The sequence below is a fragment of the Lithobates pipiens genome, unplaced genomic scaffold (assembly GCF_037356315.1).
Source record: "Lithobates pipiens isolate NorthernLeopardFrog02 unplaced genomic scaffold, aLitPip1_a1.2 Scaffold_16, whole genome shotgun sequence".
Lineage (NCBI taxonomy): Eukaryota > Metazoa > Chordata > Amphibia > Anura > Ranidae > Lithobates > Lithobates pipiens.
Window position 1 is genome coordinate 457277947 of NW_027507748.1, and position 16188 is coordinate 457294134.

Below are 16188 nucleotides of genomic sequence, written 5' to 3' on the forward strand. Positions count from 1 at the left end.
CCATTGACACTTCCCCCCAGCTCTCCAACTGATAGCCTGTACTTTGGTATGGACAGTGAGCTGGAAGAAGAGTCTACAGAAGGCTAGCATTACACCTGCAATTCACTGATAATGGGTGCAATGCTTTGCAGGCTCACTGAAAAAAAGAAAAAAAACTGCAATTTTTTTTTTTGCAAGGGTAAAAATTTAAACTAACTCCTGGCTGGTATAGCAGTTCGGATTCTATTTACATCCTGGCAATAATAGTTACATCTGCAGGAGCGAACGGGGGTTAAAGACAATTGCAAAGCAGTTACGTGCAACTGCGATTGTAATATAAAAGTAATTTACCCAACTTTTTTATGTTCTGTAAAGGGCTGTTCAGTAATCTTTTTTTTCTTTTCTACAGTTGTGCGTCAGAGAAGAGAAGCAGATGGTGCTCTGTTTTCAGAGCTACATAGGAAACTCCAATCACAAGTAAGTGCAGAATGTCACAAAAATGTAAATTTACACGCTGTGTAAATACGCCACAGTATGTGTTTGTGTGCATACGTGCATGCGCACTGTATGTATGCAAAATTTTATATATTCTAGTCATCTTCTTAAGTGCCAACAAAGTTTACTTAAAATGAATAGAACACATACACAGAGGTCTGCTATTACCTTTTAAGAGCTAGAAAAGCCTTTTTCTTTTTCATACATCATGGGATACATGGGACCAACTTGATATTCATTACAATAGGGTTGTTCTGTCACCTTCAGGTGATTGGACACTGGCAAAAAAAAAAGTCTGGACTCCCCTCCTAGGCATGATCCCTCCCTGTTAAGGAATACATTTTTTTCTTTGGTGTCCTAGTTGATGGTCATGTCTGCACAGTCTCTACATACAAAACGCAGTAATCCCAAGCTGGAGAGTTGAGCTCCTGAAGGCCATGGTGAAGATTGGACCCCCTAGAGCAGAGGTGTCAAACTAAATTTAATCGCAGGCCCCAGCAGCATTATGGTTGCCTTCAAAGGGCTGGTTGTATCTGTAAGATTATATAAATTTATCCATGGTTCTTTTTCTCAGAGAATAGGTAGAGGCCCAGTTCCTGGTACTCCACTGCGATAAGGTAGTTCTACGGCCTCAGCCATCATGTTTACCTAAAGTGGTTTCTTTGTTCCATCTCAACTAAGAGATTGTATTGCCATCTTTCTGTCCTAAGTATGAGCCACCAGATGACAAGGCTCTTCATACTCAAGATGTAGTATGTGCTGCTAGGTGTTCCCTAAAGTTGACTGCTGCTAATCGTCAGTCAGATTCCCTTTTGTGTACTTCTTGAAGGCCCAAGGAATGTTCAAAGAGCTTCCAAGTCTACAATTTCTTTTTTTAATTTCTCAAGCTAATGGTCTACAGAGCAATGTACCACCATTTTCCGTGAAAGCCTATTCTACCAGAAGTGTTGGTGCTTCCTGGGGGCTCCAGTAGCTTAAGTTCGTAAAGCTGCCATCTGGTCTTCGATACATACTTTCACAAAGTTTTACAAAGTAGATGTTGGGGCCCATGAGGACACTACCTTTGGCTGGCAAATTTTGCAGGCTGCTTCGTGAGGTTCTAACCTGTACTGGTTTAGTTTAGTTTGGGGCCAATTGGCTTGTTGCCGTGTTGCCCTCCTATTTAGTGCTTTGGGACATCCCTTTTCTAATGGATATAAAGATGCTTTGTGCGTCACAATGTATGATAAAGAAAATGGGATTTTTGGCTTACCTGTAAAATCCTTATCTTGGAGTACATCATTGGACACAGAGATTCCCTTCTCTGTCTTGTGGTTTATGGCTTGGTACAAAAAAAAAAAATGAAGCTTTGCCTGATGAGGGAATATGCCTAGGAGGGGACTTTCTGACTTTTTTTGCCATTGTCCATTCACTTGAAGGTGATAGCATAACCCTTTTGTATGATTACATAACACATTTGTAATGGATGTGAAGATGCTCTGTGCCCCATCATGTACTTCAAAGAAACGATTTTACAGGTAAACTAAAAATCCCATTTTCTGTGCCCCACACTGATTTAGTTTCACATTTCTATTACATATTCGCTATAAAGAGAAACAGCCTTATTTTGCAACTATAATTAGAAAGCCCCGCTTTAAATATTTATTTAGTCTGTGTGTATTTCATGGCTGTCATAGGCCCAGTCATCCAATAGAGAGTTTACATAGCTTATATTAAATAAACCTAGTGTTGCTACAAAAAAATGCATATATCTTTGGTAACAAAGGTATTTGTTAGACTCAATAACTGTAAATTTGTAACAATTTGGTGAAAATATCTGGGCTGTAACAGGAAAAAGATGAGGAAGGAAAAAACTATAAATCAAAGAACAGTTTAAAGCGGTAATAAAGCCGCTGAGGTTTTTTTTTTCCTACCTGCAAGGGAAAAGGCATAATGAGCTAATATGCACCGCCTACTAGCTCATTATGAAATACTTACCTTATAACGAGGCCTCGACATCTCGCCTGATGCACCCGAGGGAGCTGACATGTTCCCTTGGCGTGTCTTCCGGGTATCGCGGCTCAGGCGCTGTGAGTGGCCGGAGCCACGATATCGTCACTCCCGCGCATGCGCACGGGGACTTCTACCCGGCAGGGTCCGGCGTCTGCCGGACTTTCAGTCGAGAATCCCCTGTGCTAATGCACCGCTGCAGTCAGCGGCGCATTGCGAGGGGAATATCTCCTAAACCATACAGGTTTAGGAGATATTTTTTTTTACCTACAGGTAAGCCTTATTATAGGCTTACCTGTAGGTAAAAGTTGTAAAAAGGACTATACAACCACTTTAAAAAGCAAGTAGAGAAGAGATGGTTGTGCTACACAGTAGGCACTTGCCAGATTTTGGGATGTTATAGTTGTTCGACTAATGGCTTGTGTCTAGCGGTTTTTTTTCATGTGTGAGAATGGTCTTCAATTTATAAAAAGCATCCTATTTTTCCAGACATTGTTACACTTTTTTATGTGACTGTTCCATACTCCACTCCTTCACTCAGTCTCTGTGTCTTTGGATAACCAGCCTACCAGCTAGAAAAATTCTGTTTAAAGCACAGTTGTGCCCAAACTATGTCTAATAAAGCATTTACATAGTCTTAACATGTATACACATATACCAGTACTTGTGCTAATGCCACAGGAGACCTGCGTGAAGAAGGTCTAAAAGTTCAATATCAATTTAGCCTTGAAATGCTTATTCTTCAATAGCACCACAACTTTGCTGCTCTCACAACCAGAGGGCACTGAAAACTGCAAAAACACTAACCAGAGAAGAGCACAAAGGCTCTGGTGCAATACCCTTTATTTTATGGTAAAATGATAGATAAAAATGCACTCACAAGCAAAAATGAATCAGCGCTAATCAATTGCATCTCCCCACCATGGTACTGTGCACCAAAATCATCTCACTGCTTTTAATACTAGCTACAGCTGACAGTGTGGCTATGGCAGCAGTCCTGGGCCAATTTCAGTCGCTGCTGTGCTTGATCCCCTGCAAGCTGACAGTACACATGCACACAAAACTGTGCTTAGGGGCACGTGAAGTGAGGAGCCGACTGCTGATGGGGTGTATGATCTGTTTCTAGCACAACATGTTTCAGAGGGCGCAGCCTCCTTTTATCAAGTCCCTGAGTCCTATATGAACTGTCAGCGTGCCTGAGATCAAGCACAGCAGTAACTGCAATCGGCCCAGGACTGCTGCCATATCCACACTGTCAGCTAGAGCTCTTATTTAGGGAGGGGAGAGGATTTTGTGTGAGCTACAAAGGCACAGGAAATTTGGTCAAAATTGATGCAAGATGAATGCAGTATGTTATCAAAAAATACTGGAGGAGCATTTTCATTCAGGAAGCCAGGAAGCTGATCATGGAATGTATTTGGACATTCCAACATGACAATGATCCAAAACACAAGGCCAAGTCGACCTGTCATTGCCTACAGCAGAATAAAGTGAAGGTTCTGGAGTGGCCACCTCAGTCTCCTGACCTCAATATCATTGAGCCATTCTGGGGAGATCTCAAATGTGCAGTTCATGCAAGACAGCCCAAGAAGTTACAGGAACTGGAGGCTTTTTGCCAAGAGGAATGGGCAGCTTTGCCATCTGGCAAGATAAAGAGCCTCATCCACAAATACCACAAAAGACTTCAAGCTGTCATTGATGTTAAAGAGGGCAATACACGGTATTAAGAAATGGGGTATGTAAACTTTTGATCAGGGTAGTTTCTGTTGTCATTATGATTCAAAAAGAGTAAACACAGTTGATTGATAATAAATAGCTTCAGCCAAACCCTAACCATGAGTGAAAGAAAAGTTTTTGTGTTATTGATATTCTCTGAAAAATGGCCAAGAAATCATTCTAGCCATGGTATGTAAACTTATGAGCACAACTGTATGGGCAGGCTGATTGTACCCAAGTTGATCCATCGATTGACTTTGGTAAAACCAGCCTGTCAATTTTTTTTACATACGATTATTGCTTGGCAGTAATCGCTGTGCTCTGTCGATCGGGAAGGCTCCTCTAGCCCTCCCCCATGCGCTGGCAGAACATAATATCACTGCCGGAGGCATTCCCCCATCCACACTGGGCTAGAGACCTGCGGGAAAGTGTCATTGGGCTACAAGCATGTTAATCACTGCACTTGTGTTCTATCTGTTGCTGTGGGGGATCGGGCTTGTAGTTTATTCATTCACAGAGCTCTCTGCACAGTCATGCTAATTTAAAATCTGACAGCTGCAGTAGGGGAGAAGACCCCTCTCTCACGCTGGGAAAGAGGGGATTGGCCTTTTATGGAGGTAGGGGGATCCGCTAGGCACCATGTTACATGTTGCCCCCTAAATATATGTGTAGCATGGTGTTAAAGGTGTAGCTAGCCTGCCACCCCTGAATCCTTCTAGCATAAGCGTTCTATAACTTAGCAGACCTCTTGACCTGAGTCTGTGGGAGAGATATCTTATTATTTTCCTTCCCTCCTGTTCCCTGACTTTGCACCCCGTCCTTCCCCTATCTTTGTTTCCTTTCCTCCCCGGACTTACCAGCTACTAAAGGGACCCACTCCTTTTAAAAAAATTGAATTTTTTCAAATGTTTTTTTTTTATATCAGATTTTTAGGTCCATTGAGATCCTAACTGCATATTTTTAAATGATGTTTTTTGTATTTTGGAAATTACAGATATGTTTGGCAGTGTTGATGTAAAAAATATTTGGCAGGGTTTTTCTTTAAGTGGCTCCCCTTTCTGCAATATTGTACTCCCAGGGGAGAAACATAATGATACATTGATTGGGTGACGCACTTTAATGCACAGCTTGATTGCATTATTTTAAAAATTTTAGTGGAAGTTTTATAGCCTGTATCTTTCTGCTGTGTAAGTCTAATGGACTTTCTTTTCTCTAGACATAGGAAGGGCATTTCTGCTATTATAAACACAGTGGTTTTTTTTGCTGTTATTTTAAACCATCAAAACCTTTTAGCATCCTTGATCATAGGAAACCTCTTGCAAGGGATAGATTTTTGTATTTGATTTTGAACATTACAGGCTCAATTCTTTAGTGACAGTTTATTTTTAGAGTAATTTTGTTTTACTATGTTACTGATTTATTAAATACTCTTCTCACATTTGGAGCTTTTTTAGTAGCCAGTGTTTTCTGGTTGAAGGTTAAGATGGTATTGATTATAGAAAGTGGCTAAAGTGGATATATAACTACTAGTTCTTCACATTTTCATGTTGCTTATTTAATGGCATATTTATTTATGCTATGGACACAGCTGCAATTTTGATAGTTGTCGGTTTGTTTGTAGCACTGAAATAAGAAAAACTCCCTAGACGTAACTGCACTACCTTGTGTGTGTTTGTATTCAATACAATTCAACAGAAATGTGTTTTGGATAAAAATATAATTTCTCGGGCTTACAGCGGTATTAAACTAAATAACCAATATGTATTTTATTGCAGATTATCAATTCTTAGATGTGGTGGGTGCATTTGATTTTCTTTTTTTGGACATTTTTACTTTTTCACTTGGTGATCGAGCTAGTAAACCTGTTATTTTTAACTTTTTCTTTAACCGCTTGCCGACCAGTGCACAATGATATACGTCAACACAATGGCACGGCTGCGCCAATGGCCGTACCTGTACATCCCCTTTTAAGACGCGGCATTGTAGGCGCGCCACGTGGACTCAATGTCCGCCGGTGTCCTGCAATCGTGCCACAGAGTGGCAGAACGGGCAGATGCCAATGTAAACAAGGCATTTCCCCGTTCTGCCTAGTGCCATGACAGAGATCTACTGCTCCCTTTCATCGGGAGCAGTGATTGCTGTCATGTCAGGGGTAGCCCAGCCCCCCCCCCCACAGTTAGGATCACCCCCTAGTGTTTAACCCCCTTCCCCGCCAGTGTCATTTATACAGTACTCTGTGCATTTTTATAGCACTGATCGCTGTATAAATGTCAATGGTCCTAAAATAGTGTCCGATGTGACCGCCATAATGTCGCAGTCACGATAAAAATTTCAGATCGTTGCCATTACTAATAAAAAAAAAAAATAAGTGCCATAAATGTATCCCCTATTTTGTAGATGCTATAACTTTTGCGCAAACCAATCAATATACGCTTATTGCGACACAAGTCATATTGCAACTGAATCTTATTAAAAATGACCTTGGCTTTTCAATCTGCAGTGCTGTCATTTTCTGTAAAATGCAATATGGCTATCTGGAGGCTTTCTGTACACAGATGGTATACAGAACGCCCCCCAAAAATGTAATTTCCTGATTGGCATACTGATTTTCCCAGAAGTCTGTACTAAGATGCAAGTTTGATTTTTTGGCATCCCCTGCAACAAATATTTCATTTTTGGTGAGATATTTCCAAAGGAAACTCAAGCCTAAACGGGTGCAGAACCTATATTTTAAATCTTTGCAATGCACATAAATAACTTAGAGGGGAATATTTGATTTCTCAACAAAACTGGAGTTAGGCTTTAAAGTTTGGTAAACTGTAATTTGTTGTTTTTGCATTTTTAATACTCCAAATGTTTAACATTTGGTACACAATATATACATCTGTGTAAAGTAACCAACTAGATTTGATATTTACACTTTACTGAAAGTAATTAGAGCAATGTATAGTGTCTTGAAAAAGTATTCACACCCCTTGACATTTTGTCATGTTACAACCAAAAACGTATATTTATTTTATTGCGATTTTATGTGATAGACCACCACAAAGTGGCACACATAATTGCAAAGTTGAAGGGAAATCATAAATATTTTTCAACATTTTTTACAAATATCCGCAAAGTGTGGCGTGCATTTGAATTACAGCTGCAAGTCTTTTGGGGATGTCTCTACCTGCTTTGTACATCTAGAGAGTGATATTTTTGTGCATTCTTCTTTGCAAAATAGTTCAGGGAGATGTGCAGTGTTAGTTTTCCACCACACATAGCGTTTTTCTTTTAGGCCAAAAAGTTCAATTTAAAGGCCCATACACACGATCAGACTTTTTGACAACAAACATGCAAATGAGCTGTTTTGGAGCAACATCCGACCGTGTGTACGCTCCATTGGACAAACTTTTTTGGTTTTCATCTGACTTTTGTTGGCTGTGCGAACGGACAAACTTTCTGGCAACAAAAGTCTGATGGAGCAAAGTCTGATTGTGTGCACAGAAAACCATAGGACTTTTGTACAAAGTACAAACAGGCATGCTCAGAACCAATGCAAAAGATCAGACAACAATACAGAAGTTGACCAAAGGTGGCGGTAAAGAGCAAAAAAAAACACGTGATTTGGTGAAAGTTGGCTGAAAAAGTCCTGCTGTGTGTATGCAATACAAGTTCAGGGCCGACGCCCTTTGTACAAAAATCCAAGGGAAAGTTTGTACAAAGTCCTATCGTGTGTATGAGGCTTTAGGCCGGGTTCACACCGCTGCGATGCGGGAACGCCGCAAATCCGCGGCGTTTTCCCGCATCGCATTACTCCCGCCGGCAGTTCACACTGCCCTATGCGGACGGCTGGGAGTGTCAATGATATGTTAATGACACCCCCAGATCCGTCCGCATATCGCAGTGCGATCTGCCGACTCGCACAGGAATCGGATCACATGGTGTGAACCCCCATGCGATCCGATTCTGTTGCGGACCAAAAAAAGGGTCCCGTGCGAGTTTGCTGCGGGAGAGATGCGAATTCAGCCATACTATCTGTATGGCTGTACTCGCATCGCTACGGAGATCGGATGTGATTTGCGGTGCGAATCACATCCGGATCTCCCCCCGCAGCAGTGTGAACCCAGCCTTAGTCTCATCTCACCACAGCACCTTCTTCCACATGTTTGCTGTCCCCCCCACGTGGCTTCTTGCAAACTGCAAACAGGCTTCTTATGGCTTTCTTCCAACAATGGCTTTCTTCTTGCCACTCTTCCATAAAGGCCAGATTTGTGGAGAACAGGACTAATAGTTGTCCTGTGGACATATTCTCCCACCTTAGCTGTAGATTTCTGGTATCACAGAAATCCCCTGGGAGAGAGTGAAATAACTCTTCACGCACCTGCAGAGTTGTTTCGCTCTCTCCCAGGGGATTTATGTGATACCACCATATACTTATTTGTTTGGGATGATGGTAGCTTGGATCCAGATCCACCATATTGGATAGACAGTCAGGCATCTATTTTGTGGCTTTTTTTTTGTGACTCAAGGATCCTCTTTTATTTGTACATCATGGTCCATGGCATATTCCATCTCCCATCTAATATCTCCTGTTCAATAAAGTTATGATGATCAGCCCACAGGTGGCTTCTATGTGTTTCTGCGGTATTGAGCTGTTTTGCACCTGAGATTCCGTATGTTTTTCTTTATTGGAAACCATTTTTTGTCTAATGGCTGATTGACTAATACGTATTTACGTGGCCCTCTTGCAAGATGGTGAGATCCCTCTCCTCTTTGCAACCATTGAACCCCATATGTGTTCTGAAGAAGTGTACAACGAAACGCGTAGACACATTAGGGTTCACATCATATATCGATTTTTATCTGTATATGTGATTTTTATTTCTTTCATGTCTCTGGTCGTTATATACCTTATGTATTTTTTTCAATAAATATTAAGTAATTTGTTGTACTCCCAGTGTTTGTTTGTGCCTTTTAAAGTCCAACCATAGGTTTTCTTAGAATTCCTTTTTTTTTCTTTATTTCCCCAAAGCCATATACAACTTTGCCCAAAGTTACATCACCAAGCTTGTCTCAGTATATCACCAAAACTGTCCTCTCCGCTCCTCCCAAGGCATCCTGCTCCCTAGCTTCATTCTCTCTTCCTCCCATGATACTCATCTTCAGGACATATGTAGAGCCTCTCCCATCCTCTGGAACTCTCTACCTTAATCTGTCTGGCTGTCTCCTACTCTGTTCACTTTTAGGCAATTCCTGAAAAGTCATCTCTTCAGGGAAGCCTAACCTGCCTTCAGCTAACAACTGAAGCTTTTATTTATCCCATCAGTTCTTCCCTCACAGTCATTACCTTTTTGTTCCAGTTTACCCTCCCTATTAGATTGTAAGCTCTCAGGAGCAGGGCCCTCCTAACCATCTTGTATTGAATTGTATTGTTGCTGTACTGTCTCCCTTTTATATTGTAAAGCTCTGCACAAGCTGTTGGCGCTATATAAATCATGTATAATAATGAAGTTAGCAAAGTCTGGTTTACAACAAGGAAAGATTACAGACCAAGGTTTCTCCATTGTTGTCCAGATAAGTACAGCAGTAAACAATTGAACTGTCTTGCCAGGTGTTGCTGCTTGGGCTTGATAAAAGAAGGGATGCTGTTCTATTTGCGGAACACTTGTGAAGGTTCTGATGTAATCCAGATAAGCACAGCAGCACTGATTGTATGCTTTAACTGAATTGCTAAGTACCCTGACAATCTTTGCATGGGAAAAGAATTTACTTTATTCTTTTTCACAGAACATGTGGACATAAAGTGTGGTAGATGCTGGTTGCAGACTTGTTAAACAATGAGCTTGTCTAGGATGCAACAGTATAGCACAGAAGGTTTTCTGCATGTACAGTAAGAAGATAAGTCCAGGATATAAATAATTTAAATGGCCCGTGTCTGCGGTTTTATGTGTGCTTAAGATATCCATTCTGTGGCATAATGTGATACGCTACAGGACAAATGATTCATAGACACAAAGACAGTGTCTGTATAATTGGAGCATATACAATCATCAGTAAAAAGAAATGTAATGCATTCATTCACCACCTTGGTAGCATACAGATTAAAATGTTTGTTAACCCCAAAAAAAAGAAAATATATGTTGTACAACATAGTGCTTGTGCTGTGTCTTTTGGCCCCCTGTAACACCTGTAATAACTAGCTTACCCTGCCTGGCTATACCTTTCTCTCTGTACAATGACCACAATATATCAGGGCTGCTGAGCCTTGACACCATGGTCAGAGTACATTGCCTTTGTCATCTGCAGCCCTTCTTTGCTGTGTTTCCCTCTGTCCTCCTCCCCCCTCCCTTCCCTGCCTGTCAGCTCCCCGATTCTCCCCTCCTGCATTAAAATTAACTGTGTTTTTTCATCTATATTTCCCTCTGTTATATAACAGTAAGCTCCCCAGTGGATGTCATTTTATAAAAATATGCGGTGTAATCGCTTACTTCAGAGCGCCGTTCAGTGCTCACATGACTGCCTACCAGTGTTCTCCTCTCCTCGGCTGACGTCAGAAGGGGTTTCCCAGCTATCACATCGGAAGAGGAGACCAGTGGACAGTCAGCAGAGTGCTGAACAGCGCTCTGATGTAAGCTATTATACTGCATATCTTTATAAATTACATCCACTGGGGAGCTCACTGTTATATATCAGAGGGAACTATAAACAAAAACATTGGCTTCACAAACACTTTAAAGGAATAAGTCGGTGCTTGTCATGTTTCTGGAGATACTCATGTACGCTGTGTAATAAAAAAAAGTATAAAGTTGGTGCTCGACTGAGGAGATATTTAACCACTTGCCGCCCGCCCTATTACAAAATGACAGCTGCAAAGTGGTTTGCAAATCCTGATTGGGCGTTATATGACGTCCTTCAGGATGCACCACTATTGCGTGCCCCCGGGGGCACGCACCACGACGATCGGGGATGATGCTTGTCCCTTGGACACAGCGCACACCTGATCAGGGTAAACGGCCAATGAAATTTGCTATTTACCACGTGATCGGCTGTGTCCAATAACAGCCGGTCACATGTCCAAACAAATCGGGCTCGCGCGTAATGCGTGCTGCTGGGGGCGCGCAGCACGCCGATCGGAGATGACGCGTGTCCCTTGGACATATCAGGGTAAATTAAATGGCTGTTTACCCATGTGCGTCCAATCACAGCCAGTCACAAATATAAACATTGTGGCAGTTTCCAGGGATCTCTCATTCTCTCTCCTCACGATCGGTGTGAGGGGAGAGAAAGAGATCTGATCAGTGAGCGAAACACTTTTTTATATGTTTACTGTCGGCACAACACGAACTCCCTCCTTTACCAATAAAGAGAACCTGTCACAGCCCATCGGGACCTGTCACAGCCCAGCAGAAGCTGTCACAGCCCATCAGAACCCGTCACAGCCCGCCATCAGCACCACCATCGGTACCATCTGGATCTGACAGCCCATCTGTCACACAGGCTGCCATCAGTACCACTAACGTTAAAGCTATCAGTACCGCCATCAGTACTGCCATCGGTATCATCTGGATCTGACAGCCCATCTGTCACATCGGCCGCCATCGGTACTGCCATCAGTACCATCTGGATCTGACAGCCCATCTGTCACACAGGCCACCATCAGTACCACTAACAGTACCGCCATCGGTACCATCTGGATCTGACAGCCCATCTGTCACACAGGCCACCATCAGTACCACTAACAGTACCGCCATCGGTATCATCTGGATCTGACAGCCCATCTGTCACACAGGCCTGACATCACTACTGCCGCACAGTCCAGCCATAAGTACCGTCACACAGGCCATCAGTAACCTGCCAGTACCATCAAACAGGCTCCCCATCAGTGAGCTTTCAGTAGCACCGCCAAAAGTACCACCATCATGTCCCAAAGAGTTTACACAGCTGAGAAGGCATATAACATCCTTGCCATGTCGGATGGTGAGAGCAGCGGGGAGCTCTCATTATTCGATTCTGGTTAGGAATACGAGCCAGTGGAGGGTGGTGGATCGGAGTCCGAGTCAGCGGAGGAAACCGCCCCTCCTAAAAGAGTAAGGAGATCAGGACCAAGATCAGAAGACCTGCCTACCACCAACAGCGCTAGACCCCAGGAAGAGGAGCCCGGTACAAGTACTGGAATTGCACATCCAGTCCAAAGAATCCGGGCCCAGTCCTACCTTTCTGATGCCCTGGCAAACCCCTCATGGTTGCCTGCCAACTCAAGATCTTCTACAATCCCTCCTTTCACTGCACAGCCAGGTGTGCAGCCCAACACTTCAAATTTTACACATTTGGACTATTTCTATTTGTTTTTCCCCAAAGATTTGTTGCAGTACATGGCGGACCAAACAAATCTCTATGCAGGGCTATTTATTGATGCCAACCCCAGTTCGCCATACGCCCGTATGTTCCATTGGCAACTTCTCACACTAGACAAATTCAAATAGTTTTTGGGCCTTACTTTGAGGCTTACAAAGAAAAACGAACTGCATGCCTACTGGTCCACCCACCCTATCCACCACATGCCCATATATTCTTCTGTTATGTCCAGGACACGGTACAATATGATTATGGGTTTCCTACATTTCAGTGACAATTCCCAGTGCCTTCCCCCAGATCATTCCAACCACGAAAAATTATATAAGCTTCGCCCCCTAATAAATTATTTTACCAAACGATTTTCTGAAGTCTTTATCCCCGACCAAAATATTTGTGTAGTCGAATCCCTTATCCACTTTATTAGCTGGCTGCATATCAAGCAGTATATCCCAAGTAAGAGAGCCAGGTATGGGGTGAAATTGAATAAATTAGGTGACCGAGCCACTGGATACGTGTGCTCATTTCCTATTTATGAGGGAAAAGACTCCCAGCTCCAGCCCTGTGGGTGCCCCACATATATAGGAACCAGTGGTAAAATTGTGTGGGACCTTGCATACCCCACATTCAAAAAAGGTTACCACTTATATGTAGATAATTACAGCAGCTTGCCCCTTTTCCGAAAAAATAGGAAGGGCTTCCCACAGAATTTACTTTCAAAACGGCTTCAAAAGGGGGAAGCCACATTCATGAGGAATGAGGAGGTGTTGGCCATGAAGTGGTGGGACAAGAAGGATGTTCACATGATGACTACCATTCACAATGACACCTTGGTGGAGGTTAAGAGAAGACGTGGCCCCGTAGTAGTAGTAAAGCCTGAATGTGTCCATGACTAAACTCTGTATATGGGGTGGGGGGGGATTTAAATGATCAGATGCTGCATCCATATTTGTCAACCCGCAAGTCCAATTATTGGTATAAAAAAAGTTGCATATCATCTGTTTCATATGGCCATGTTCAATTCATTTGTCTGCTATCAAAAATCACCCAAAAACCAACCCATCACCTACCTCAAATATATTGAAAACATTGTCACTGCTCTTATTTACCAGCAAGGACCTGCCCCAGGAAGCATTCACTCTGATAGTGAGAGTCGACTTCATGAGCAACATTTTCCCTATATCATTCCTCCTGCAGAATTCGGAAGAAGATGCCAAAAGAAATGCCGTGTATCAAGTGGAGGAGCTAGAAGAGATACAAGTTATTATTGTCCCCAATGTCCCTCCCAACCTGGCCTGTGTATCGGTGATTGCTTCAAAAATTATCACAAATCCATCAGTTATTAGTTCCCCTTATTAGAAACAGACTGCCATTTCCCCATTTCAATTACCTGTGTGCATCATTTGCCTGCCACCATGTTTCTACCTTCCATGTTAACTGACCCTGTCCTGTTTACCGACAATGTCTTTGCCTGCCGTTTTAACCATGTTTCTGACTTCCACGTGCACCAACCTCAGCCTGTTTACTGACGATGCCTTTGCCTGCCGTTTTAACCACGTTTCTGACTTCCACATGCACCGACCTCGGCCAGTTAAATCGACAATGTTTTTGCCTGCCACTTGGACTAATCTTTTGCCCTTCTACTTCAGTACACAGGGATCTCACATATGTGAGGGGCTTCAAAATAGCGTTTTGAGTAGAGAAAATCAGTTTTTGGTTTTCTGTGTTCCCAGAACAGGGTCTGGTTGCCCGGAGGCTTCAAAGAGATATGGGTGGGAGAAGCCTCTACCCCCTGTCCCCAAGCTTGATGGCCTTCCTGCTGCCTGGACCAATACTTTGGCTGTGCTGACCATATTGCTGCCTGTATTGACCCAGGACTTTATGGACTGTTTCTTTCTGCTGTCTGGACCAATACTTTGGCTGTGTTGACCATATCTCGGCCTGCTGCCTCTGACTATAGACAGTATTTCTGCCTGGACACCACTGCCTGCTACCTGGACCAATGCTTTGGCTGTGTTGACAGTATCTCTGCCTGAACTAACTATGGACTGTATGCCTGCTGCCTGGATGATTGCTTTTGCTGTCGCTGACCACATCCCTGCCTGCTGCCTTGACCAATGCTCTCCTCTGTGCACCAGTACACTACTAAAACCACAGGTAATCTTTTGTTATTTGGTATGTACATGTTATGTTATAGAATTATGAAGGGCCTTGAAAAAAGTGATCGGTAGCTAGGAAATTATATGTGTAATTTATGCTCCTAGGACGACTGGAGGTGCTATTTGGATGTTAGGCCTCTGTATGTGGCCAGGCTATGTAAAAGTCTCACACATGTGGTATCGTTTAACTCAGGAGTAGCAGAATGTATTTTGGGGTGTCATTTTTGCTTTGTACATGCTATCTGTTGAAAATATCTTATAAATGGACAACTTTATGTAAAAAAAAAAGCGTTTTAATTTTTGTCCCACGTTTTCTGAAAACTTCTGGAAAAAAATTAATCGTTCAAAAGATTAATTATGCCTCATAGATTTTATGTTGGGGTGTATGCTTTCCAAAATGGGGTCATTTTGTAGGCATTTCCATTGTCCTGGTGCTCCAGGGCCTTGAAAATTGAGATAGGTTGTCATCGCCATACTCAGGAGGAGTAGCAGAATTTATTTTTGGGTGTTGTTGCAAGTATGCGCATGCTGTGTTCAAGAAATAACCTGTCCATACAATAAGTTTGTGGGAAAAAAAAAGGGAATTGTGGGAAAAAATTAAAACTTCAGAAAACTCACCGTGCCTCTTACTAAATACCTTGGACTATCTTCTTTCCAAAAAGGGGTAATTTTGGGGGTATTTTTACTTTCCTTGATTGTTAGTGTGTATTGAAATGAGATAGGCCTTCAGTACATTAGGTGTAATCAGATGTGATCAATTTTCAGTGATTTGCACCCTAAGTGCCGGTTCACACAGGGGCGACACAACTTGCAGCGAGACTCAGACGCGACCTGCACACGACTTCAGCAGCGACTTGCAAAACGACTTCTGTATAGAAGTCAATGCAAGTCACCTGAAGTCACCCCAAAAAAAGTAGAGGAACCTTTTTCTAAGTCGGAGCGATTTGAGTTGCTCCTATTAGAACGGTTCCATAGTACAGAACGGAGCGCGACTTGTCAGGCGGCTAAGTCGCCTGACAAGTCGCTCCTGTGTGAACGGGCACTAACTTGTAGACTCTAACTTTCATAGAGACTAAATAATATCCACTAACTTGGGTTATTCTTACCAAAGATATGCAGCAGTATACATTTTGGCCCAAATTTATGAAGAAAAATAACTTATTTGCAAAATTTTACAATACAAACTAAAAAAAAAAAGTGTGTTTTTTTTTCTTCAATATTTTCACTCTTTGTTCCCTTATATCGCAAAAAAGAAAAAAACCTAGTGGTGATTAACAAAAAATAAATAAAATACCACCAAAAGAATGCTCCAATTGTGAGAAAAAAAACGATAAAAAAAATTGTTTGGATACAGTGTAGCATGACAGAGTAATTGTCATTCAAAGTGTGAGAGTACTGAAAGCTGAAAATTGGTCTGGGTGGGAAGGTGTTTAAGTGCCCAGTATTGAAGTGGTTAAATCCTTGTTTACAAAACTCCATGGAATTTTACATGTTTAACCCATAATACATTTTC

The 16188-nt window shown here is 42.3% G+C and overlaps 1 protein-coding gene across 2 annotated transcripts in view; it reads left to right on the forward strand.

The window, feature by feature from the left end:
* The window catches only part of TUBGCP3 (tubulin gamma complex component 3), a 151973-nt gene that overhangs the window by 15853 nt on the left and 119932 nt on the right, over positions 1 to 16188 (forward strand). For both annotated transcript variants that reach the window (XM_077482881.1, XM_077482882.1), the window contains exon 3: positions 389 to 456. In XM_077482881.1, the coding sequence (XP_077339007.1) occupies positions 389 to 456 (68 nt within the window). The remainder of the gene's footprint in view (positions 1 to 388; positions 457 to 16188) is intronic.